The 26,292-nt window shown below is 44.0% G+C and overlaps 1 protein-coding gene across 2 annotated transcripts in view; it reads right to left on the bottom strand.

Moving 5' to 3' along the window:
* Nucleotides 1-17,592: 17,592 nt before the first annotated feature.
* Nucleotides 17,593-26,292, bottom strand: part of CEP350 (centrosomal protein 350) — a 137,359-nt gene continuing 128,659 nt past the window's right edge. For both annotated transcript variants that reach the window (XM_057544308.1, XM_007188195.2), the window contains exon 39: nt 17,593-21,480. In XM_057544308.1, the coding sequence (XP_057400291.1) occupies nt 21,316-21,480 (165 nt within the window). In that variant the 3' untranslated portion in view covers nt 17,593-21,315. The remainder of the gene's footprint in view (nt 21,481-26,292) is intronic.

Below are 26,292 nucleotides of genomic sequence, written 5' to 3'. Positions count from 1 at the left end.
TGGCTCTCAGCCTCCCAGGGGTGCACCTTCTCCTCTCCCCTCCTGCAAAGAGAGCCAGAACAGAAGCATGACCCCTAGCATGCAAGCACTCTGTAAATGCTGGTGCCTTCCCTCCCCTTCCCTTTCCTGGGAAGCAGGCACGTTTGTTGGATCCCAGAAGACAGTGTTTTATGGTGGGGGAAAAGAAACATGAGCTTGAAGTCAAAAAGACCTGATTTGGACCCGCAGGTCCTCAGCTGAACTGTGTCTGACCCTGGCTGGTCAAAGTCCTCCTGCTTTTCGGATCCCAGTGTTCCACTGGGAGAACCCTCCCTTTCTTTGGTCACAGTAAGGTTTATTAATCTCATTTTTGTAAGGTAGTCCTTTTCCAAACAACCTACACAACACAGCCTAATCCACCAGACAGCTTTTGCAGGGAACCTGAGTCGGAGACCTTACTGCCACTCTGGTGTCCCCGCTGCCCCCCACCCTGGGAAGCAGACATTCAGCAAGGGGCAGGGCAGGAGCACCCAGGTGACAGCTGCAGACACTATGGCTGGAGGAACGCCCCAAGGAGAAGGAGCCCGACACAGATTTTCACTCCCTTTGCTCCAGGTACCAGGAAGGCAAACTCAAGCCGGAGTTTCTCAAGCCTCCTGGGACTGGGGTGGAGGTGGAAGGAATGGCTCATCTACGGAAGGGAGTGATCTCAGGATGCAGAGGCTGCTGCTAGACAGGCACCCTCCCGGACATTCACCTCCAGCCCTCGGTGGATCTCCCCCTTCCGGGGCCAGGAATCATAAGATGGACCCCGCCCATCATGAAAGAGCACATCTCACACTCAGACAGCACTTTGCCACGTGCGGTCTCCTTTGCTGGGAATAGGCGGGGCAAGCCTGATGACAATGATGACGCAGAACTGAGGCTCAGGCAGGCAAAGAAAGTTGCTCCGGGACATCCATCTAGGACGTAACATACTGCGGAGCCCAGCCTTGACCCAACAGACCACTCACAGCCCCAGGGCCAGGGGGAGAAGAAAGAGATAGCAAAGACCACTTCCTCCCTGAAGCAATGCTACTTCACCTCCGTAATCAGGTGGCTTCCTGTGTTCCAAGATAAACCATTTTCTTTTTGCCTCTCCTCAAACCTCCGACACGCCTCTCTCCCCGTACCCTCGTGTGAGACCTCACTTCAGTCATTTAGGTGACAAGACAGAAGCCATCAGACAGGAACTCCGTTTCCTCCCACAATCAACCTGCAAACCCCTTACACCTGTGCTCATCCTCTTAGTCTCCCTTCCAGCTCCTTCCTCCCATCAATGCCAACCCCTTCACTTGTGCTCCGGCTCAGCCCCACACATGGCTCCATAGCTTTGCCCTTGAACCCCTCCACCCCCCCCACCCCCACCCCCACCCCCGCCCCGCAAACCTAACTTTCTCGCTACTGGATCGATTCCTTCAGCAAACAAGCATGCTCTCTGGCTCCCACTAGAACCAACAAAACAAAACTCTTGGATGAACGTACACCCTCCCCCGGATACGGTCCCGTTTCCTTCCTTCTCTTCACAACCAAACTTTACAACAGAATTGTCTGTGTTCACTGCTTCCACTTCCTCACCCCGCCCATTACTCCTCAGCCCATTCTGCTCTGGTTTCTGGCCTCACCACGTGGCTGAAACTGCCCATCAAGGTTAACTGCAAGCTCCGCATCACCTGGTCCAGGGCTTGCACCTCTTTTGACACAGCAGTTGACCCCCTGTTTCTTGAAACACTTTCTTCTTTTTGCTTTTCGTTTAAACCACATGAATCCCTTTTCTATTGCTGCAGTTACAAATTATCACAAACTTAGTGGTTTAAAACAATGCCAATTGGTCATCTTACAGTTCCGTAGGTCAGAAGTCCAACACTGGTCTCACTGGCTAACATCAAGGTGCTGGCGCCGTTGTGTTCCCTCCTGGAGGCTCTAAGGGAGAGTCTGTTTTCTTGCTCATTCAGCTTGTTGGCAGAATTCATTCCTTGCAGTTGTAGGACTGAGGTCCTATGTCTTTGCTGTCAGCTGAGGGCTATTCCCAGCTTCTGGAGGCCACCACGTTCTTTGGCTTCTCCATCTTCAAAGCCTGCAATGGTGGGACAAGTCCCTCTCGTGTTTCAAATCTCTTCTGCCGGGCTTCCCTGGTGGCGCAGTGGTTGAGAATCTGCCTGCCAATGCAGGGAACACGGGTTCGAGCCCCGGTCTGGGAAGATCCCACATGCCACGGAGCAACTAGGCCCGTGAGCCGCAACTACTGAGCCTGCGCGACTGGAGCCTGTGCTCCGCAACAAGAGAGGCCGTGATAGTGAGAGGCCCGCGCACCGCGATGAAGAGCGGCCCCCACGTGCCGCAACTGGAGAAAGCCCTCGCACAGAAACGAAGACCCAACACAGCCATAAATAAAATAAATAAAAAAAAAAAAAAAAAAAAAAAAAAGAATTCCCCTTCTAAAAAAAAAAAAAAAAAAAAAAAAATCTCTTCTGCCTCTTCCATCATCATATCTCTTGGATCCCCTCTTCTTCCTTTCGTTTTCATTTTTAAAGACTCCAGTGGTAAGATGGGGCCCACCCAGAAAATCCAGGATAAGCTCTCCATCTCAGGGTCTTTACCCTTAATTGCATCTGCAAAGTCCCTTTTGCCACGTCAGGTAATGTATTCACAGGTTCCATGGATTAGGTGTGGACATCTTTGGGGTCCACTCTTAGGTTGTCCTTGTTCTCCTCTTACCTCACCAGTGCCAGAGACCCACAGCCTCAGCCCTCAGCTTTCCTCCTTATCTCCTACACTTTTTCCACAAACAAGCCCATCACTCGTGTGCCTTTAAAACATCATCTGCAAAGCAATGCTCCTAAATTTTTATTTTCAGCCTTAAGCTCACTCTTAAGTTCAAGATTCATTTATCTGACTCACATTTCCACTTGAATATGTGACTGAAACTCTGGGTTTTCTTTACAAACTCTGTTTCCCCCTCATCCCAAACTGAAACTCTGGGTTTTCTTTACAAACTCTGTTTCCCCCTTACCCTCGGCCACGTCAGTAAAGGCGTCATCACCCCAGCTTCTTGCTCAGGGCCCAATCATGCTCAGGCATGCTTCATTTCTGTTTTTAACTCACCCTCTTCATCTAATCAGTTAGCCAGGCTTGTTGACTTGCTCTCCACCCACTCCCTCAGTACCCACAAGGCCTCCACCACTTTTCACCTGGACCACTGCAGTCCCCTCCCAGTTGGTACCCAGCCTTCTCTCTTAACCCTAACCCGTTCTCCACACTGCAACCAGAGCGAGGTTTACAAATACAGCCAGACCGAGTCACGTTCCTACTTAAGATCGTTTGAAGTCTTCTGAATATAGTTAAAGTGAAATCTGTTGCTGAGAGCCTTGCTGCTCGAAGAGTGGTCCACGGACCAGTGGCACTGGCCTAACCTGGGAGCGTATCAGGAATGCAGACTCTCAGGCCGCACCTCGGACCTTCTGAATCTGAATCTGAACTTTGACAAGATCACCAGATGGTGTGTAGGCATATTACATTTTGAGAAGGGCATGATCTGATCCCTCTTTACCTTTCTGACTTCTGTCTCCTATCACTTTTCCTTGTGCAAACTACTTTTAAACCACATAGGTCTTCTCTCTGTTTCTTATATTGTGTCAAGCGCATTACAACCTCAGGGCCCTTGCACTAGCCAGTTTCTTCTCTTGGAACACCCTTTCCTGATCGCTTACATGGCCAGTCCCTCCTCATTGGGCAGGTCTCTGTTTAACATCGCCTCCTCAGAGAGGCCTTCTATAAGCATCCTTTAGAAAGTAGCTCTCCCCCTCCCCCCACTCCCCCCTCTCCCCCACCACTAGTCATTCACTCTCCATTCACCCTATTTGATTGCTTTCACTCCCCTTATCTCTATCGGTGATGGTCATGTTTATTTCTTTGCTTTCTTGTTACATAGCTTCCTTCTCTCCCTCTCCCCTGCCTCAAGAAGGTAAGACTAATGAAGGCACACACCCTCGTCTGTGTTGCACACTCTGGTTACCTGGGGCCTGGAAAGTGCCCGCCCAAGACATATTTTTTGAATGAACTAGCAGCCAATGCTCCACCCTTCGCTCTATCCCACTCCCTTCTGTTCCTGCCTTTCCAAACGTTCTGTTCTATTATATGCTCTGGCCTGAGGACAGACCAGGCTTCCGGAGTACCTAGCTCTTAGAATTCTGCAGGTCTCCAGGAAGTGCCCTTGCCCATCACCAGTCAAGAAATGAGTTTTTTGGGCAGCACTCAACCTGTTAACAACTTCGAGGATGCCTAAGTCCAAACAATAATAACACTTAATTGATGACACTTACATAACCCTTGCTATTTGCCAAGCACTGTTTTACTTCGGTTCCCGCTGGCTCTGAGCTATGAGGTCAGTCTTGGGCAGCTACTTTAAAAGGCAGCTGAACCAGGCGGTATTGTCCCTGAGCCTTGGAGCAACATCACTGAGTGACGCAGATTCTCCCACATAATCCTTGAAGACAGAACACAGAGGAGTCTAAGAGCTGATGTAATTTGCCCAAGTGGTGGAGCTGGGATTTGAACCCAAGGCACCCATACTGAATAAGCTCATTTATTCCTGTTATTCCTTATTGCAATGATCTTCTTTTTTACAAATGTGAAAAACAAGGAACAGAGAGATTAATTAATGTGCTCAGAGTTTCTCAATGAGGAAGTGGCAACAACAACCGCCTTAGACCCAGGCTGAGGTGCCTCTGTCCTGGGCCTCATGGGTTAGAAGGTCCTGCTCTGGAGGAGTCCCTCCCCTCAGGGCAGAGAGTCCACGATGGGGAAGGCCTCTACCCACCTTCTAAACCACGCTTGGGCAACTGAGACTGTGGAATTCCCAACACAAATGACCATGAGTCTGCTTTCCAGGGCCTCTCCCCTGGGTTCCTCTTCCTGAGGGTGGATACTGCTCCTGAGTAGGCCCAAATGGTGACCAAGTGGCAGCTTTTTGCAAAAGCCATGGGCAGAGCTTGAAGATGCAGGCCCAGCATCCACACGTGTACGGGAAGGTCCCTCAAGAGGTAGGACAGAGCGGGCCCGAGAAGAGGAAGGGCGGGCCTCAGGCCGGGGCCCACTTTCCCCACACCTGCTCAGTCAGACGCAGAGCTCTGCAAAGTCCAAGAATTCTATAGCCAAACCTGGCCTCCCAGGTCATTGTGGAGGCTTATGTGTCAAAGCAGGAGGAGAGAACATGTTTTACTTAACAGCTTGCTAGCTTGATTGATAACTTTAAAATATTTTAAATATGTAGAGATGTGGTCTGTGGCCTCCATCGGTCCTCCTGCCCCGGGGTGGGTCTGAGTGGACCCAGGCCGCCTGGCTTGGGGCGGACTTCCCTGCTGTAACGGGGTCATGCTCTGGCCATGCCTTTGTGCTCTGGGTCATGTACCTGCCCGGGGTCAGGGGCCTCTGCTCCTGGGGAGGCTCTGCACAGTGGCTATCTAGTCTTCTCCTCCAGCTGTTCCTCCTCTGGTCAAATAGTGGTCATTTCCACTGTATCCAGCTGACCCTGTGATGCTCTGTCACTGGTGCCCCACAAGGCTGAGGGCTCGGGGAGGCCTGCTCTGGCTTATGTCCTGACGCCACATGTGCCTTGGGTTCAAATCCCAGCTCCACCACTTGGGCAAATTACATCAGCTCTTAGACTCCTCTGTGTTCTGTCTTCAAAGATTACGTGGGAGAATCTACGTCACTCAGTGATGTCGCTCCAAGGCCCAGGGACAATACCGCCTGGTTCAGCTGCCTCTCAAGGTAGCTGCCCAAGACTGACCTCATAGCTCAGAGCCAGCGGGAACCAAAGTAAAGAGCGGCGTGACCCCTCATGGCAAGTCCTGGGCCAGGGCTCAGCTGAGCAGGGAGGGATTTGCCCTGCGGTGCTCCCAGCGGGACTCTCTGGGCTGTCGGGAGTCATGCAGTCCTGGAACAGGGCTGATCTGGCCTCCGCCTTCAGAATTCCCTACTTCCCTTTAAGATTCTTCCACCTGTGAACTGTGCCGGTCTGCGGCTTCCCCTTTGCTGAGAATGATTGCAGCACACACTCAGACCCACACACAGACATAGCCATGCACGTTGTCTTAGGTTAGGTAATTTTTAGTGGCTAAACATAGGCCTACATTTGACAAGAGTTTAATGCTCTTATTGAGAAATAAAGGCTGCCTTTCACCTCACTATGCAACCCATCTCAAGCAAGATGTTCCTGAGGGTGGGGTTGAGGAGAGCACTAGGGATTTCTAAAGAACAGGAAGCTGAAGCTGGCAATCCTTCATCTTGTTTGTGCAGATGTGGGGCCTGAGTTCACAGACAGGAAGGGCCTGGTCAAAGTGCTGGCTATGGACCCAAATGGTTTTCTGTCTTCTCTGCGCGAACATGGAAGTCAGGCTTCGGTAGCCTCTTTTCAGAAGAAAACAAGCACCCACATTCAGGACCTGAGCCCTAACACTAGAAGGTGTCTGTGGACAGATGCAATATATGGTTTTGATTTGATTATTTGGATTCAAATCCAGCTCCACCACTTGCTAGCTGAATGATATTGGGCAAGTTAATTACCTTCCTATGCCTCAATCATCTTATCTATTAAATGGGTCTGCTAATAGTACCTGTTTCATAGGGCCATTTGCAGATTAAGTGGACTTGTGTACATTAATACATGTAAATACTTAGATGCAAAACACTCAGAAGGGCTTCTAAATACTTCATTGTGTTGCTTATCATTATTACTAACCATTCAAGGGGACCAGGCACAGGCTTGGGAAATTGTGCCACTGCATTACATTTTTGATAACCCCCCAGGGATCCTGATGCTGACTTGAGAGTAGGTATGTGATGAGGTCGTGAGCCCATGCTGAGGGGTTTCTATTCTTTGGGGGCTTTGCAGCTTATGCTGAGGGGGTTGTTTCTATTCTGAACAAATAGAAAGGTACTTAAAGATTTCAACTTTGCTGTGGACAATTCTTGAGGTCTTATCTAGGATGTGGTGACCTGGGGCCTGAGGTCGCCCTCCCAGAGTTACATGAGAGAAGATGGAACCCGTTCTGAGTCCTGAGACAGATGCTCCAGTAGAAGGGACAATGACCAAAAGTAAACATAGGAAAAAGGCTTGGCTTTGGGAGCCAGACAGACCCAGGTGAGCCCAGGTTATGTCACTCACAAGTTCTGGGCCAAAGCCCCTCTTTCCATCAACACCCCATTCAGTCAGCAGCAGTGCAGAGCCTCTCCTCAGAAAGGCACCCCCTCTCTCTCCCAGTCTCCCTTTACAGCTCACTGTCTAGTCCACAGCACGGTCATCTCCTGCAACAGCTTCTTCATTCATTGTTGAGCTTCACCATTTGCCCCGTTAAAATCCATTCTGCACCCAGCAGCCAGAGGGAGCTTTTTTTTTTTTTTTTTTTTTTTTTTTAATGTTAACAGCTTTTAAAAGTATAGACTTGATCGTGTCACTCCCCTGGTTACAACTCTCCCAGGTGACATACTGTACCTGAATAAATCCCAACCCCACAGCGTGGCCTGCAAGGCCCCTGCTCAGCGTCTACCACACTCCCTTCCTCACGGGGCCGCAGCCTCACTGCCTATTCCCTATTCCTCATTCCCACCTGAGAGCCTTTGTACTGACTGTTCCCTCTTCCCAGAATGCTCTTCCCTCAGACCTTCTCACAAGTGGCTCCTTCTCATCATCCAGGCCTCAGCTCAAATGCTAGCTTCCCAGAAAGGCCTTCCCTGACCTTCCTGTATAAAGGAGCTCATGCGCCCACCCCCTGTCTTACTTCACCTGTTCTTGAGTCTTCACAGATCTGACCGCTCCCCTCATTACGCGTTGCTTGTTTTATTGTCTCTCTCCTCCTGCTAGAATGTAAGCAATTAGAACGGGGACCTCAATTTCTTATTTTCTGTTGGGATCCACAGTGCATAGAACAGTGCCAGAAAATAGTGGACACATGGAATGAATGAATGGACGGATGAACGTATCCCTGAATGGCTGTTACCTAATGGTTTCCTTTACTTATTAACACATGTGTGTTTTGTCTCCACACCCTGATCATAAATCATGCAAGGGAAATTTGAAGACCTTCTGGCTAATGAATGAGTCAAGAATAATGGCTTTGGGGTTTCCCTGGTGGCTCAGTGGTAAAGAATCTGCCTGCCAAGGCAGGGGACACGGGTTTGAGCCCTGGTCCGGGAAGATCCCACATGCAGCGGAGCAACTAAGCCTGTGTGCCACAACTACTGAGACCGCCTGCCACAACTACTGAAGCCTGTGTGCCTAGAGCCCATGCTCCGCAACAAAAGAAGCCATTGCAATGAGAAGCCCACGCACCGCAACAAAGAGTAGCCCCCGCTCACCGCAACTAGAGAAAGCCCGCACGCAGCAACGAAGACCCAACGCAGCCAAAAAAAAAAAAAAAAAAGAATAATGGCTTCTTCTCTAGTGCATTTAAATCTGGGGAAGTTGCTCCGTTTTGGGGCTGTTTGGCATGTGGTTGTACCCAGGGCTGAAGGGATGGAGAAGATGAGTTCTGAAGGCCCTTCTGGTCATAATAGAGCACACGGAAGGGTGTTGGCGCGATGACACAACAGGTCAGCAAGTGCTACTCAGTTACACCTTTATTTAGTCACAAACTCATAACTTTGCCAAGAAATTCAGGAGCTTGGGATACATACATTCGCAGATACTGCTGGTTGTGAAATAAACAGTCATATCCCCATTCTTCTTCCTTACCTGTGGGACCTGCCCTCAGAAGCTGAAAATTCTGGATACTTGCTTTCTGAGTCTCACTTACTCAGGAGGACATTGTGGCCAGTGACACATAATGGGAATTTTGCTGGGACTTATTGGAATAATTGAAAATATTTTTTAAGTTAAAAATTTTGGGGATTCCCTGGTGGTGCAGTGGTTGAGAATCTGCCTGCCAATGCAGGCGACATGAGTTCGAGCCCTGGTCTGGGAAGATCCCACATGCCGCGGAGCAACTGGGCCCGTGAGCCACAACTACTGAGCCTGCGCGTCTGGAGCCTGTGCTCCACAACAAGAGAGGCCGCGATAGTGAGAGGCCCGCGCACCGCGATGAAGAGTGGCCCCCGCTTGCCGCAACTAGAGAAAGCCCTCGCACAGAAACGAAGACCCAACACAGCCATAAATAAGTAAAAAAAAAAAAAAAAAAAAATTTTGAACTTTGAACTTCTTTTGCAGACATAAACACATATTTCCCTTTTGCTTATATGAATAACTTCTCAATTCTTTTTTTCTCACCAAAACATGTAACTAACAAAAAATTACAATTGCAGAGAAAATAATAATAACAATAAAGAGAAATTAGAGGACGTGGAATCAGGGTAGAAAAAAATGCAAAGGCCTTGATCCCTAGGCTTCAATGAACACATGTTCATTCTCTGATGTCATTTTAAATGAATTACCCCTTGTAATTTCTGGGAATAATTTCATTCTCAGGTTAAAACAGAGAATAAGGTAAGTAGAAATCCCTTCCCTCTCTTCTCACTTTGGATGATGAGTGGGGACAAGGCACTCGGAGTTGCTCTGGCCACCCAGGCATCATGAGCAAGAGAATCAAAGAGAATCAGGTTGACACAAAGCTCTGACATTGCACAGTCATTGGCTGACCCTGATATTGTCTATCTCTGGATTCCTTGTTGTGTGAGAAGTATAAGCCCATCTTGTTGATCTACTTTTAGTCAAGTAGTCTGTTCCTTGCAGTCAGATGCATATTGGCTGCTATAGTTCTCAGTAAAATTTATTTTTCATATTGGTTATTTCACACATTGAGATCCTTAGCTGTTTTTATAAGCAAAGATGTAGAAACCAAAACGGTCTTGTTTCTAGTCACCAGCCCCTAATTGAAGAGCAAAACTCTTGAATGTTTCATCTTCTTCACCAGAAACTTACAGATTTTCCTGTCTTCTATTCTGGGTCTCCCAAAATGATGAAAATAGTATGAATACTTCTTAAGACAAACTCTCATGTTATGTACATTTTGAGCAATTGTACTTTCAAGGAAGTATTAGAATTAACAAGATATTGGTCTCAAAGGCCAGAAGCAGGAATGGTCAGTATTGCAACTCCCAAGGAATTCTTGAGTAAGTGCCTTTTCTACCCCTTTTCTCTAACTGAAGAAACTCAACCTTGAGACAGTAGGAATTTGGAGTTTTAAAATTCCACTTAGTTCATCTAATTGTTTAAATTAATTTTCTCAAAATAGTAGTAATAACACTGACAGACCAGTTAGGGAAGTTATTTAGATAATTATTATTTTTCAAAATATTTTGACTGGGCTTAAAATGGGTCATCACACATGCCTCTTTGTGTTGTGGAAACTCAGAATCCTGGAATGTGTTTGGAGCTAAAAGTGTGGTTTTGAGTTTCCTGATGTGCATTCTTAAGACAAATTGCATAAAATGTATTTTTTTTTAAAGTATTTATTTATTTATTTTTGGCTGTGCTGGGTCTTCGTTTCTGTGCGAGGTCTTTCTCTAGTTGCGGCAAGCGGGGGCCACTCTTCATCGTGGTGCGCGGGCCTCTCACTGTCGCGGCCTCTCTTGTTGCGGAGCACAGGCTCCAGACGCGCGCAGGCTCAGTAATTGTGGCTCACGGGCCCAGCTGCTCCGCGGCACGTGGGATCTTCCCAGACCAGGGCTCGAACCCGTGTCGCCTGCATTGGCAGGCAGAATCTCAACCACTGCGCTACCAGGGAAGCCCCAAAATGTATTTTTAAATGATATTCTTGTTAAAAACAAAAGCACAAAAAATTTGATATCTACTTGCAGAAGATGCCAGTATCATGAAAACAAAATAAATTTTAAGAGGTAAAAGTGTTATAGAGCCAAGGGAAACTTTGGCCTCCTAAATGTAGTTCTACGCAAGTTGATACGTTGAGGCTACTAGTTAATGACACAACAAGACAATTCATTTCCCTACAATCGAATGCACATCTTTAATCTTTTTTTAATATGCAAAAGTACTAAAATATTTTTAATTGTGTTAAATGCACCATTTAAATTACACATCAACAGTTTTAATTACCTTGAGTCTAATTCTTAGTTGAAATGAAAAATATTTAAGTTGAAAAACTGTGACCTAAATTTAACTTCTGCAGACAATAGTACTGGAATAATGTTGAAGTTATAAGAGGAAAGGGAGTATAATTCTATCTAAATGCGCTCTGTGCACATTTAGAGAAATAAATGAAGAGAGGCTGAACATGCCCTTTTTGGTGTTGCTTTATTTTTTGGCAGGGGGAATATTAATTTTTATGATCAAGGTGATACTTGTGCATAGCAAAAAAAGACTTTTAATTAAACACACACACACACACACACACACACACACACACACACACACAGAGGTGTCTTCAGTCTCATTCCTCTCCTCCCCATCATCCAGAGGTACCCACTGTTCATCATTTCATTTCAGATCTTTGCTCTGGTCTTTACCTTAGTGTTCTTATACTTTAGCTATTGAATTCCTATATTCCTCAGGGTTCTCCAGAGAAACAGAACCAATGGAATGTGTGTGGAAAGAGAGAGAGAGACAGACAGACAGACAGACAGACAGACAGAGAGATTAAGCAATTGGCTTGTGTGATTGTAGGGGTTGGCAAGTATTAATACAAAATCTGCAAAGCAGGCCAGCAGGCTGGAGACCCAGGAAAGAGCTGATGTTGCAGCTGGAGTCCAAAAGCAATCTGGGGGCAGAATTCACTCTTCCTTGTGGAACTGCAATCTTTTTTCCCTCTTAAGTCCTTCACGCGATTGGATGAGGCCCACCACATTATGAAGGATAGTCAGCTTTATTCAAAACCTACTGATTTCATTGTTAATCTTATCTAAAAAATACCTTCATAGAGACATATGGATTGGCATTTGATCAAATATCTGAGTACTGTGGCCTAGCCGAGTTGACACATAAAATTAACCCTCAGACTTGCTAACATGGTAGGTGTATATTTAGCTCTCCGATACCACCCTTCCCTTCCCCCATCCTCTCAATATAGTGATATCACAATATTCAATATTTACATTATTGTAACTATATTGTTCATAGTGAGTCAAGAAGCGTATTGTGATTGTTCTCTATTTGTACAAAACTGTTTGTCCTCATTTTTTCATTACTCATTCTTCTTTGAACCTATTACTAAGTCTTTTCTCTCCTCCCAGCGGCCTACCAATTAAAAGTTTCACGTCATTAAAACATCAGGTTATTTACTCCTCTCTTTTCTGCCCTCCCTCCCACCTGGAGAACTTCCTTCTCGAGTTCTCTGTCCCCCTGCTTTAATCTGGACTGACAGCTCTCTAGGTGTGCAAGACAGCAGTCATCTTGGGAATTTCCCTCACAGTCTTCCTGGAATAGATCTTTTGTTTCTGGATCCCAAGTCTTTACCTGTCATGGTTTATGAGAAAGAATGCTTGAGAAGTAAGGACTTAGTATTTCTGAAAGTGTCCATATTCTGCCTTAACACTTGATTCGTTGTTTGGCCGAGTGTAGACATTTTGATGAAAATAATCTCCATTCAGTTTTTGAAAATTCTGCTGTATTTTCTTAAGGGCTCCAATGTTTCTGTTCAGGAGAGTGATGATATTTTTATTCCTAATCCTTTGTATGCAATATTCTATTTTTCTCTACAGAAACTTTTAGAATAGTTTCTTTACCCACAGAGTTCTGATAGTTCACAATGACATGTCTCACTGGGGGTTTATTTATTGTGCTGGGCACCCATTGGACCATTTCCAACTGGAAACTCATGTATTTAAGTTCCAGATTTTTTTCTGGTATAATTTCTTCTTGTTTTCTCTGTTCTTGTTAGATGTCCAATTAATTAGGGGTTGGATTTCCTGGATTGGTTCTCTGATTTTCTCTGTTTCTCTCTTATTTTTATCAACCTTTTTGTTTTACTTTCTAGGAAGACTTCCTCAACTTTATCTTCTAATTTTCTAGTAAGTTTAAAATTATAGCTACTCTACTTTTAATTTTCAAGAGCTGTTATCTTGTTGTCTGACTCTTTACTCTTTTAGACCATGTCATTCCTATTTTATGGAGGCAGTATTGCTTCTGGTATCTGAGAATTTTAATTTTAATTACAGTTTTTGTTCCTTGGAATATTTTCTTCGGTGCCATGCACTGTTGTCTCACCAGAATTTCTTTTTGTTTTGTCTTCTTTTTGGTTTGGTCTGTTTCACATAGGAGGTTTCCCTCAAATCTTGGGATGGGTGGTGATTTGTTCACACATGGGCGATGTGCTAAAAATGTGATGAGTAACTCAGTATACATGGGTGGGGCTTTCGACTGGTCAACTTTACTGGAAGGAGATCAGGTGGCAATCCAACTTCTTCTCTGGAGGAAATCTCCAAATGTCAGTAACTACTGGTCTTTCCTCCAAGACTGTTCTGTTTTTCCAGAGGAGAGTCCTCCAGTCTTCTTCCTGGGACAGGGAGTTCTGAATAAGCTTGATGGGATCTCTCCATTCAGTCCACAGACTTTAACTTAATCCTTATTTTTGGCCTGTTGCCTCATTTTTGTGCTCTGTTGTACCTGGTGTCCTTGAATTCAGGGCCCCTCTGGTTCAGTTTCTCCAGACAATAAATTATCTCCTGAGGGCATTGGAGAGGGGATCATCAGTGACCTGGATCCTCTAGGTGGGGGTGGGTGCCAGGGGAGTCCACTTGATCCCTTCAGACTTCAATCAATTTCTCTGTTTTCATCCCCGTTGGGAAACACAGTCACACAGAGCTTCTCCCCTCCTGCATGGTCACCTAAGAACGGGTCTGGGCCTGGGCCACTTCCTTAGCAAGAGACAGAGTCCTTACAGCCTGTGCCGGGCTCATCACCTTTCCCTGCTTCAGACTCAACGTGTACTCGTTGCTCTGCTTCAGCGCAGGTGTCAGTGGCCCTCTGGCATGGCCCCAGCTTTCTGTATTTCAGACCCCGTAGGAGGGGTTAGGGTCCTTCCACTGCAGCACCAAGTGGGGTGCATACCGGCTTCAGAGTGGACCCACTGGCCACGGGGGGCCAATGCATTGCAAGGGACTGGATCTTGTGCACTTTCTCTCCTCCTCTGTTGCTGTAAGGAAACGCGGTACCACGTGAGCCTGGGGTGCTGTTGTCTGTTCTCAGCAACCTCCTTGATTTCTTCCCTGGGTGACATCATCATCAAATGAAAATTGCAGACAATAGCTTGCGACTGAAAAAAAACCCAAAAAACCTACTCATCACTCATATTAATGCTTATAACAAAGAACCAATGGAAAAAAACACACACACAAATGGAACTCATGAGCTAAACTAACACACACTTAGCAAATCACCATGACTGCCCGTTGGGCCCCTCCCAGAATGGAACATAAATGTCCAACTCAGATATAAAAATGGACTAACTCACAATGACTCGCCCCCAAAAATGAAAGCCAAAGATAGAACAGTCATGTGACTCCTGTCAGCAAGGGCAGGCCGTGCGACATGGCAAACGGGGCCACGTGAAGCAGGCTTAGGCCCAACACAAGTGTGGCAAATTGACCACATCAAACCACAAGTCCCCAGTCATGGATCCCAGTGACTCACGCCTGGACACATATTTGTGTGTCATGTAGACTCAGAGACCACTGTTGTAGCTTAAAGAAACAACTTTGCCATATGTTCAGATGGCCAAAGAAATTCCCATCTGGTCCAGACACCACATTCACAGCCCCCAAAACACAGTAACGGACGTGCTCCTGTGACATCACTAGAGCTTTCATGCTCCCCATCCCCCCAGACAGATGGGCCCAAAAAACACTGAAGTGAGTGGTTCAAACATCTACAACAAAGCCATCAAAACCCCAACTTAATGGTACCCCCGCTTAGGAAAAGTCATTTGAACATTAAGCACTACACTCCAACACACAGTGGGTGACACTGAACTTGGAGTGGGTGGAGGACCAGGCGGTTGTCTGATTAGTCTTCACCAGCCAAATCCCAATCCTGGGACACCCAACCGTTCTTTTTCTCCTGCTGGAACACACTTCCTGAGGGTGACTTGTGATCAGGGCCACAGTGGTGTCACACCAGTAGGGGCTCTCAGTTCAAATGTGGAGGCAATGCTACCGTCAGGTGCCTCCCTCCTGGGGGACCCTATGGGAACAGGGAAGGGACGCAGAACATGGGGCACTAGGATTCCCCTGGTTGTGCTGGAACCTCTGACCCAAGTGGGTGATGTTATAGAGTGCGTCGAGTTCATTCAGTGTGTGACTCCCCTCCCCAGGTTGTCGAGTTCATTCAGGGTGTGACTTCCCTCCCCAGGTTGGATGATTGGGCTGAAAGTTTTGTCAAGCAACAAGGGATCCCACAGAAGTAGTAGGTGAGAACATCTTCGGCTTCGGGAGTTTCCTGGAGTGGGAGTGAGGTGGGAACTTTAACTTGCCTTCTTCTCACTTCTAAGAAGCCTCTGTGGTGCTTGTACGACACTCTGATTAAGAATCAGCATAGCCAGCAGGAAAGGAGGCAAACTCAAACAATGCTGGGCTTCTCATCCCAGAACATGGCCCCTCTTGTTCCACACTCCCGTTTTAATGGCTTGGCCAGTACACAGTGACTTGGACTTTCCTCTAGATCAACAAGAATCACGACGTGATAGCCAAAGTAGTGATGGACACCTGAATGGCCCTCAATTACCTGCTGGCAGAATGGGGTGGTGTTTGTGTGATTGCCAACGCCTCTTGCTGTGGGTATATCAACCACCTGGGGAAGCAGAAGCGCCTTGCTCAGGCTGGACGGTTATCATCTGTGCACACGCAGTCCCTACTTAGGCCTCTTCAGTTGGCTTAGTCCAGGCACTGGGTGTTTCCGGTTGAGGACAATCCTCCATCATCCTGGGTCTGGCTTTCCTAGTGATTCTGGTAAAGTGCTGTCTCAAAGTGACAGGGAGTCCCTGTAAGCAAGCTGTATTCATGTGGGCGTCTCAGGGGCCCATCGACCCAGCTCCGCCTATGGACTTGGGGCAAATGATGGTCCTCCCGGAATTGGTATGACTTTATCTGCTCTGTCGGTGGCTGGGCAGGGTGGACTGCTGGGAAAGGCTGTCATGTGCAACTTCTCCCCTCCTGCACGGTCACCTACGAGTGGGCCTGGGCCTGGAACGCTTCCAGGCCTCGGATGGACCCGCTGGCCATGGGGGACCGAAGCATTGCAGGGGACTGGATGTTGTGCGCTTTCTCTCTCTTTCTGTAAGGAAACTCAGTACCTTGAGCTTGGGGTGCTGCTGTCTGTTCTCAGTGACTTCGGATTTACGCCCTGGTCTCCCCCCTGGGTAGCACTTACCTGCCTTTTAATCTTGGCTCCACAGCCTGGCCACCCAATGAAACAATGCCACACTTCACAGCTTTCTCTGTGGCAGTCACTGCCTCCAGTTTCTGATCTTTTCTGGGATTTTATAGAGCACTGGCTTGCTTCTCCAGCACTCACCTCTGTAAGTCTCACCAGTGTTGGTCTCACCATTCCTGGCTCTGCCGTGTCAACCACCATCCTCCCATCTATCAATAACTATTTTCATATATTTTGATTCAAGGAAACAGGTACTTGGTCTTTTTTCCAAGATTCAAGCTGTCATTACTATTGTGACTTACCAACAAACAGTATCTGGCACAGAGTGGGCGCTCAAATATCCGTTTTATAAGAGTCGGAAGAACTTAGAACTTGCTGCAACATGGGATCTTTTTCTGAGAATTTCTTTAATGTCCATGGTTGTGTAGGAGTTAAAGCTGTAAGAGGGACAGCCATCAGCAGGCTACCAGAGGAAGTCAGGTGAGATGATGGTGGTTACTTCTAACTTGCTGGACCAGAGATGATTCATAATCCTGAATGGCAACCGTTTCCACCTTGGCAATTCTTTTATTCTTCTCTACCTTCTAGCTCTAATCTCCTCCAAGCTTGTATTTCTAGAAATAAATTATAGCCACACCTCCTTATCAGATGGTTGTTCTTGTCACCCACTTGTGTGACATTTCCACGTGTTATTTTGTAAGGGTGATCAGAATTCAAGTCATTTGGGAGAAAAGACATTTGCCTTGAATTACAGGGGAGAAGCCCATCGATACAGAACACAAAGTTATAATTCATCAGGGAACTCCTCTCTGACTCACTCCCCTACTCTTGTTGGGTCCTTGTATTAAATATATATTCTCAAACCAGCGTATGCTTCCTTTGCAGGACTCGCTGCAATTTGGCATACATTGTTTTTGAAATTATTTTTTGATGACTCTCTTTCATTAGACTTTAAGCTCCCCAAGGTCAGGGATCATGTCTGTCGTCTGCTCTCCACTGCACTGGGCACAGTGCTCAGAACACGAAGGTGGGCGCAACGACTGTTGAAGGAGTGAGTTATGAATGTCAAAGCCCAGGCTGCTCAGACGGACGTGGGGATGGCATTTATGTAAACAGGTCCTACACGCAGCTCGTCTTCACTCTTTTGCTCGATCGTAAGTGCTCTGCCACCCAATAACAGATCAGAAGTGAATTTTATGGAGACTAGCTTTCTAAACTTGGCTCAAAAGGTGAAAAAATGAACACCTGACATGAAATTAATTTACAAATCAGTTTATTTACACATTTTATCTTTTCTTAAAGTACATTTCAGTTAACAAATCTATTTACACAGGTGTACATGGGAACTCATCCCAGTTATTTTACAGATCATACTTACAAACCACACCCTAAGTCTTCTGTGCAAAGTTGCACTGGATGTGACTATTGACTGAAAAAGGCCTGATGACCAAGCTATTTACACATACACAGTAAACGGGTTTGTTTTTCATGTCTGCACAATACAGTACACACAGGGAGGCGGGGCCTCCCAGGGAATGCTTTGCAATGTGTTTACCAAGAAGGCTTTGCAAAGTTCAGAAGGAAAAGCTATTAAATATAGGTTAATTAAAATGACAGTACCTCCTTTACATCAGTTTACATTTTTTCTTCACATTTTTATAATACAAAGATAGTTTATTGAATTGCTGCACAACCAGTTTAAGATGATTTGTAAACATGTAAATTTCTACAATTTGCATTAAACATCATTGTAGTTTCTATCATTTGCTCTTTGAATTAATGTTTTATTCACTAGTATTCTTAAGGTAGTAAAAGAAGATGTAAGTTTGAACTTCTTGAAGAAAAGTTATGAGTCTCTAACGCTGTGCGAGTACACACTTTATTCAAGTATTGCAAAAAGCTAAGGCCACTTTTTTTCAAGACAAGAAAGTGAACAAAATTGTTTTTATCAATAGGCCACAACACTCTTATGAGCAATGAAATCTCTTTTGAAAGGTAATTTCTCAGAGACCTGTAGTCACAGAAGGAATTTTCCTTTCTTTTACATAAAAGAAAAACAAATTACCTTCCTTATTAACTACTTTTGAGCTCTTCCCACTTTTCCCTAGAGTAAAAATTCCTGTTTAGACCTGAAGAGGGAATCTATACCCTGTACTTATTTAACCCAGAGTGAAGTACCCTGGATAGCACAAATTATTTTGGACTCAGAAATAAATCTGAAGCCTATATGTTGGTTTACTGCTAAATTCTGATAGTGCTATTATTCTAAAGGATATTACTGCTGATGCAAAGATCTTTTTCTTAGAGGAATTATGAAGAAAGAGTGAAAGAGGATGGGAATGTGGGGAGAAGGAACAAAGATTATAAAGAGGGAATATTTAGATTCTTGGTTAAGAGGCAGAGCTTGATTAAAAAGATCCCAATATGGAACGAGTGGCTGGGTATCCATGTTTATCATTCCTAATGCTAACAATTAACCCCTTTTCAATTATACCCAAATAGTTAAAGCAATAAGAAATCTGCTAATTATAGATTCCTTTGTTTTCTGCTACCAAACTATGGATAATCATTTCTAGCAAAGAGTAAGACTGATCCATTCCTGCCTCTTTTATCTGGAACCCAGGATTCTCAAGATAGTAAAGACAGCTGGAGTATGTTAGGACTGCTACTGCCCCATTCTTGGCAGCATTCTTACCAGGGAACTTTAAGTCCAGGTTGCTGATTCCATGGACTTATATCATTTTTTTCCTTTTTTGGAATCACAATGTCATAAAGAGTAAAGATAAACATTATTAAAAATTTATTTAGGTCCAAATAATGAGTATGTAGAAAAACAACCTATATTCCTATTATATTATTTTCATATTCATTTATAAAAAATTTACAGCAGCTGTAAAGTTTCAGTATCATAAGGACTATGTAATCCTACAAACAGCCAAAGGATGTAGACAAGATGTTTTTCCGTCTTCCAAATAACACAAACTGAAAAGAAAAGGCTTCGCTTTTCCTTGGCCACATGAAAATAATATCTCCACACTACTGGTTAATAACCCCAAGAAACCCTAGCTTCTCTTAGTCAATTTGCTCATTATGGCTACAAGACTAGAGCTCAACATCAAAAGCCTAGAAGAAATGCTGGCAACAGCAATCTGAGCATTTCCCGAGACCCAATCACAACATTTCAGTGCTTTCCTTATTTGTCAAGAGCTATCATACCAGTCATTGTGCAAAATGCAAGTATTCCAATGATTATTTCAGTAAGTTTCTCATAATGACAAGATGGAACCGAAAAGGAATGGAAGTATGCATAGTGAAACATTGGAGACGCAAAGGCAAGTTTGGAGGAAAGATGCAGAAATGAATGAACATGCACACTTAAAGATTATACCATCTTTGGGGTTTTCCTAACATATTTTGAAGTTATAACATTCCAGGATATTTGTAAGTATGAATCCAGTGGATGTCTTATATCATGCTTCTAATCAGGACCTTCAATATTAAGGCATTTACATTCACGCCTAAGATTATCCACATTCTTCTAGATTACTTGAAGGATAGGACTGATTCAGAGAAACCAGTCAAGAAGGCAGGGTACTGAGGTCCCAGGAGAGCATCACATATGCTCTAACGTAGCAGCTGGAGTCTATATATTTTTTTCAGATACAGGTAATAGTTGTGAGAAGCAATGCTGCAAGAGAGGCAGGATTGAATTTTACAGTGTCTTTAAATCATTTTACCCCATTCCTGCTACTGCAGGTGATCTTAGAAAAGCTCATCTTCTTTTTACTGAATTAAACTGCCTTCTTCAATATGTGTATGGGTTTGTTAAAACCGTAAGTTTCCTGTGCAAAGACTACGAACCATAGAAGCTTCAAGACGGAAGTTTAACTATTACAAGAAGAATCTTTCACTTCTGAATAGGGACATACATTTTCAACTTAATAATTTATCTTAAAATAAATTAAAAAAATGTTCTATAGCGTAAAACAAGCACGCAAACAATAGACAATATCTTTTTGTCTTTGGTGCACACACTCATTTCCTAAATCATTCAAGTAACAGCGTCTCTGACTTCTTGGGGAGATATGGGAGCTGGAAGTTTGAAGGCCAAAATGAATTATTTCCCCTTCTGCCATGCCTCGATGCCTGAGATGGTCCTGAGGATCTGTGATTCTGGGAGCAGCTGGCAGAGGTTCAGAGGAAGTAAGAAAAGTGCAGGGGTAGACAAGGGGTAGAAGAACCAGCCCTGCACCAGTCCTGTGAGCCCAGTCTTCAGTGGGGGCGCTTCTTTGTTTTCATGCTCACAGAGAGAAAACTAAAAATACTGCAAAAGTTTAAAATTCTTTAGATGGTGCTCAGGAAGCAAGGCTACCACTGATTTCTGTTAACTTGACAGTCCACTTGGCGCTGCTCAACTGCAATAATGGAAGAAAATGGTCTTCAAAACAAAATGAAATGAACTCCACAATGGGAAATAGGCACACATTACTAAACTTGCCTATCTGAAAGTAGTTCAGGGTTTAATACTGTTTAGAGACTATAATGTCCATTTATGACTTTCATGGTATAAACCATGATTACATTTCAAAAATGGTATGATGCACATCTATATACCTCTCTTGCTTGACTTCAGACTCAAGGAAGTGGTACCCTAGTCTAAGCTAAGAGGTAAGTCTGGTGTTTTCAGCCCTCATCTGAGACCCAGTAGGGATGCCAACAAGAGGTGTAGGATTATACTGTGTGTCAACATCAGACCCTGCCCACCGAAAACAACCAATTATTCCAGTGGACAGTCTCTAAAGGCAAAGGCTGTAATACCAGATATACCTCATTGTCCCATGAACTCCAAACCAGCAGTCTTTAAGAACAGGTACAAGGTCCAGAAGCACTCTTGCTATGATGGAGATGGGGTGTATATCAGGAGGCAGAAAGGCCCAGGACTCATATTAGCACTCAGTGTTCGATTTATTTGCAAGATGTCACACAAGTAGCATTCTCCCCTGTTTTTCACTGATCTGATTCAGAACATCAATAGTATCTCTGATCAAGGTCTCAAAGATCCCATCAGCTAGCTGCATCTTCACACACAACTCATCCTCATCATAGTTCACCCACTGTGCCTCCTCCTCGTGGAGCTCCTGTACCTAGAATTTAGAAAACACAAAGGTTAGAAAATCACTGTCACACAAAAGCGAGGAATTAATGATATTCACTAACTTTGTAACCCCATGCATCGGACTACAAGCCAAGGAAATAAGTCAGAGAAAAAAAGGTAATTTATATGATGATATCAATAGCCCTTTTTTTTTTTAGTTTTTTTTGGTAAATTAATTAATTAATTTATTTATGGCCATGTTGGGTCTTCGTTTCTGTGAGGGCTTTCTCTAGTTGTGGCAAGCGGGGACCACTCTTCATCGCGGTGCGCGGGCCTCTCACTATCGCGGCCTCTCTTGTTGCGGAGCACAGGCTCCAGACGTGCAGGCTCAGTAGTTGTGGCTCACAGGCCTAGCTGCTCCGCGGCATGTGGGATCTTCCCAGACTGGGGCTCGGACCCGTGTCCCCTGCATTGGCAGGCAGACTCTCAACCACTGCGCCACCAGGGAAGCCCTGAATAGCCCTTTTAAAGCTGCAAAAAGTTTGAAAAAACTCAACTGTCGAATAAAAACTGGCTTCAAATCTGTCAACCTTGACAATACTCCAGTATTTTATAAAGGATTACAAGTATGTTGTCTCTGTCAACATAGGAGAATACGTAGAAGAATGCAAATTTTCAGATATATGGATTTACAATTATAAAATGCATATATCCAAAGACAATATTAGATATGATTCTGGAGTATGTAAATAAATGAGTAAAATTTCATATTCATTGGAGTTTTTTTTTTTTTTTTGGCCACGCTGCGCGGCTTGTGGGATCTTAGTTCCCTGGCCAGGGACTGAACCCAGGCCCCAGCAGTGAAAGCGCCAAGTCCTAACCACTGGACCGCGAGGGAATTCCGCGCCCCCCCCCGATTTTTTTTTGGTATTGGAGTATTCTTTAAATGTACTATTGCTTAAGTTTATTTTAAAAGTCACTGTTATATTATATTTTATATAAAATGCTCTTTTTGCATTTTAGGATTTGGGGATTCCTAAAGTAAACCAAAGGAATCAAATTAGAATGAACTGCCCAAGATGTTTTGCTTGTTTACAATAAATTTTTTAAAACTACTTATAAGAGAAACATGTTAGACTTATTATATGTAATGATATTGTGAGTGAGATGGAGGCCAGGTGGAGAAAGCAGATTGTAAACCCTGCTTTAGTCACAAATTCAGCAAAGTTAATCGCGCTGTCGAGGGTCTCTAACCAAAAGTCTAACTTGGCAAAAAGCCATGTGACAACAAGCTCCTAACTTGCACTTATCACAATTTCCTCTTGAAAAAGGCAGAGGAAGTGAAGAGGGGAACCTGTGCTCTGATTCCTGGCACGAGGAAATGAGAAGACTCTTGGATTGGAGGCCACACCATTCTGGAGTGTGGGAGCGCAGCGCTGCCAGACTTGCACCCTTGGTTGTGGATGACAGGTATGTGGCAAGGCGGCTGCCGCATTCTTTCTCCTTGGTGAGGCTGCTCGAAGCCTATGTAAAATATCCCTTTCTTTGTTCCCTAACGCATGCTCCCTGGACAGAAATGCCACCAAAAAGGGTGATATGGTCAAGTAAGTTTTAGAAATCTCCCTCCGGGAGTTTCACAATGTGTATCAGTCTATTCTAAACAGAAGTCCACCAGTAGAGGAACTTGATTAATTCAGAGCTTCCTGTATGTATCTGGTCAAAGAATCAAATTTTGTGGCTATATAAGAAATATTATTAAGATACAAAGGAACTGGTGTTCTTCTCTTATGAAGGATGCTATAAGCAACAGCCTAATGCAACACTTCTCAACCTGGTGCTGAGGGAGAATCACGTTCTGGAAAAGCTAATAAGTGTGTCCCCTATAAAAGATCTCTTATCTCCCATGAATTTGTTTATCTGTTCAAACAAAGGTGCACAGCTTTCCTTTTTCTAAGTTCTCTCACCCTTTATTATTAAATTTGTTCCTTGAACAATTTCCTATGCGATAATAAAATTTAGGAAGCACTGTCCTAATGTAATCATTTCTGCCCTTACAGCAGGAACACACGCTCAGGACATGATCCATTGTGTCTCTCAGCGAAGCCATGATGAGTCCCCACAGTGCCTTGTCAGTATAGCAAAAGCTCTGCTCCTCTGTAAGAACAGCAATTATTTCCCTCCCAGCCAGTAAGAACATCGTGTTTTCCTTTTTCCTTTGGCCATCAGAAAGCACAAAGCCCAGTTTGCAACCTCAACTGTGGCAACTGAGAGATCTCACAACCTGCAAATATGCCTCCATTTTCTTCTGGTTTTGGGAATCTATTCTATTCAACTACACATTTCCCTTGCTGCTGCTCCTTAATATGTATGTGTGTATGTACGTAAATTAATATGTATTACACATAAATAATTAAATTAAAAAGTCAGACTTTTTTTTTTTTTTTTTGGACAGGGTATTAGGCTGGTAGAAAAGAGAAAAGTGGTAAATAGAATGTGGCCAGATTTCAGCAAGCATATGTCCTTTCACCATATCCCTGTGAACCAGATGGTGAAATAGAGACAGGTCAGTTAGGTGGATGTGCATTTCTTTGGACTGAAGGACAAGGCAACTATCAACCTGGAAGGAAGTTTCTGCCTGGAAGACTCAAGAGCTTTTTCCTCTGTGCTCCCAATCCATCTTGTTCATATTCCATTGTAGTAATTATCCTACAGAATTTTGTATTCTGTGCATCTGTTCTCCCGCTACGCTGTGGGATTTCTTTTTCTTTATAATTTCCCAGTGGCCAGGACAGTGCAAATAGAAGGTGTTAAATAAATATCTGGCATATCGTTTTTTAGTGAGTGTTTTATGGCTGTCTTTGGCTCTGTTGAGTTCATCATTTTTAGCAATGACCTAGATGAAGGCAGGTACCTCAATTTTAGAGTTGACGTGAAAGTTGGGAAACACAATAGCTATGTTAAGAGAACGAACCTAAAAATGTGTTGATAAGCTTGGAATGATGGGCCAAATTTAACAAAATGAAGGAATAAAATAAGGTCCCGTACTTGGATCAAAAAAATAACTACAAAAGCACAGGTTGAGATTTGGGTCTTCGAACTTTTCTAAGCTTTTGTGAGTCCCATGAGAATGGTATAGCTAAAAATAAAACGAACGTGATTATAAACTGCATTCATCAAAGGATAGTATCTAGAAAAAAGAAGGAGGTTATGTGATTATACTAATTAAGCAATAACACAAAATACTACAGGCATACCTCAGAGATATTGTGGGTTCACTTCCAGACCAGTGCAATAAAGCGAGTATTGCAATAAAGCTAGTCACACAAATTTTTTGGTTTCTCAGTGCATGTGAAAGTTATGTTTACACAATACTGTAGCCTATTAAGTGTGCAACAGCATTATGTGTAAAAATCAATGTACATACCTTAATTAAAAAATACTTTATTGTTAAAAAATCTAACCATTATCTGACAATGCAGGATTGCTACAAACCTTCAATTTGTTAAAACAAACAAACAAACAAAAAAACCCTGCAGTACCTAGGAAGCACAATAAAGCAAAGTGCAATAAAATGAGGTATGCCTGTATATGGTCAATTCTGAGCAGTGTATTTAAGGAGGGACACTGATAAAGAGCTAAAGCTGATGAGGTTGAAAGGGGCTCAAAAAAACGTTATCAGACAACAGGAGAGAATATCAATGTTTAATAGGGAGAAAAAGACTGATGAAACATTACAGCCGCTTCAAAGGCATGTAGGAAGAATTAAAATATGTAAAGCCTTAAAGCTGTAAAAGCAAATTATAATTCATTACGTGAAAACCAATTTAGTCTTAATATGAGAAAGAACTTATCAATAGTAAGTAAAAACTCAGGAGCTGTTGAGTATCTTATCAGATCTTAATCTGTAAAGGAGATTCAATCATTAGCTAGGTAGTTTCACTACAGGATTTGTCATTTTTTTTTAATTGATGACTTTATTGCTCTATTTTTAAATTAATTAATTAATTTACTTATTTATTTATTTTTGGCTGTGCTGGGTCTTCGTTTCTGTGCGAGGGCTTTCTCTAGTTGCGGCAAGCGGGGGCCACTCTTCATCGCGGCGCGCGGGCCTCTCACTATCGCGGCCTCTCTTGTTGCGGAGCACAGGCTCCAGACGCGCAGGCTCAGTAGTTGTGGCTCACGGGCTCAGCTGCTCCGTGGCATGTGGGATCTTCCCAGAGCAGGGCTCGAACCCGTGTCCCCTGCATTGGCAGGCGGATTCTCAACCACTGCGCCACCAGGGAAGCCCAGGATTTTTCATTTTAAGTGCAATTCTACCTACAGTAGGGAGATTTCCCAAGACTACTGTATATAAAGGATATACAAAAGTTGGTCTAATTACTTTTACTCATTCCACATCATATATACTTTGAGAACACATTGCTAAAAATAGCCCATATTCTTAGCCAACTTAAGATGTAAATTAATCAATATCTTTGTGAAGTGGTAAGGGGATAGTAAAGGAGAACTAGAGCCAAAAGAAGATTTCTCTTCTTTTTTTGGCAAACAGAGGCCTTTAACATCTAAAAAATACATTCTTTGTATTTTACTCACCTCAAATAATGCCTAAAGACACACAGACTGATTAGGGACTTTCCTAGTCCAAGCAACAATAGCTAAATTATACATTTCTTAATCTGGAAAAAGCAACTGTTTATTATGAAATATTAAATATAATAGGTTATCATGTTAGAATTGTTATAGAAGGGCAATTGATATTCAGTTTGAGGCCAACCCCTCCACTTGCATGGATTCCATCTGTGTCTATTCAGGAATACTGCTCCAGCAGTTCTCCTTTCTTCTCTGCATCATCACAATTTTT

The sequence above is a fragment of the Balaenoptera acutorostrata genome, chromosome 1 (assembly GCF_949987535.1).
Source record: "Balaenoptera acutorostrata chromosome 1, mBalAcu1.1, whole genome shotgun sequence".
Lineage (NCBI taxonomy): Eukaryota > Metazoa > Chordata > Mammalia > Artiodactyla > Balaenopteridae > Balaenoptera > Balaenoptera acutorostrata.
This window is presented reverse-complemented; position numbering and strand designations above follow the sequence as displayed.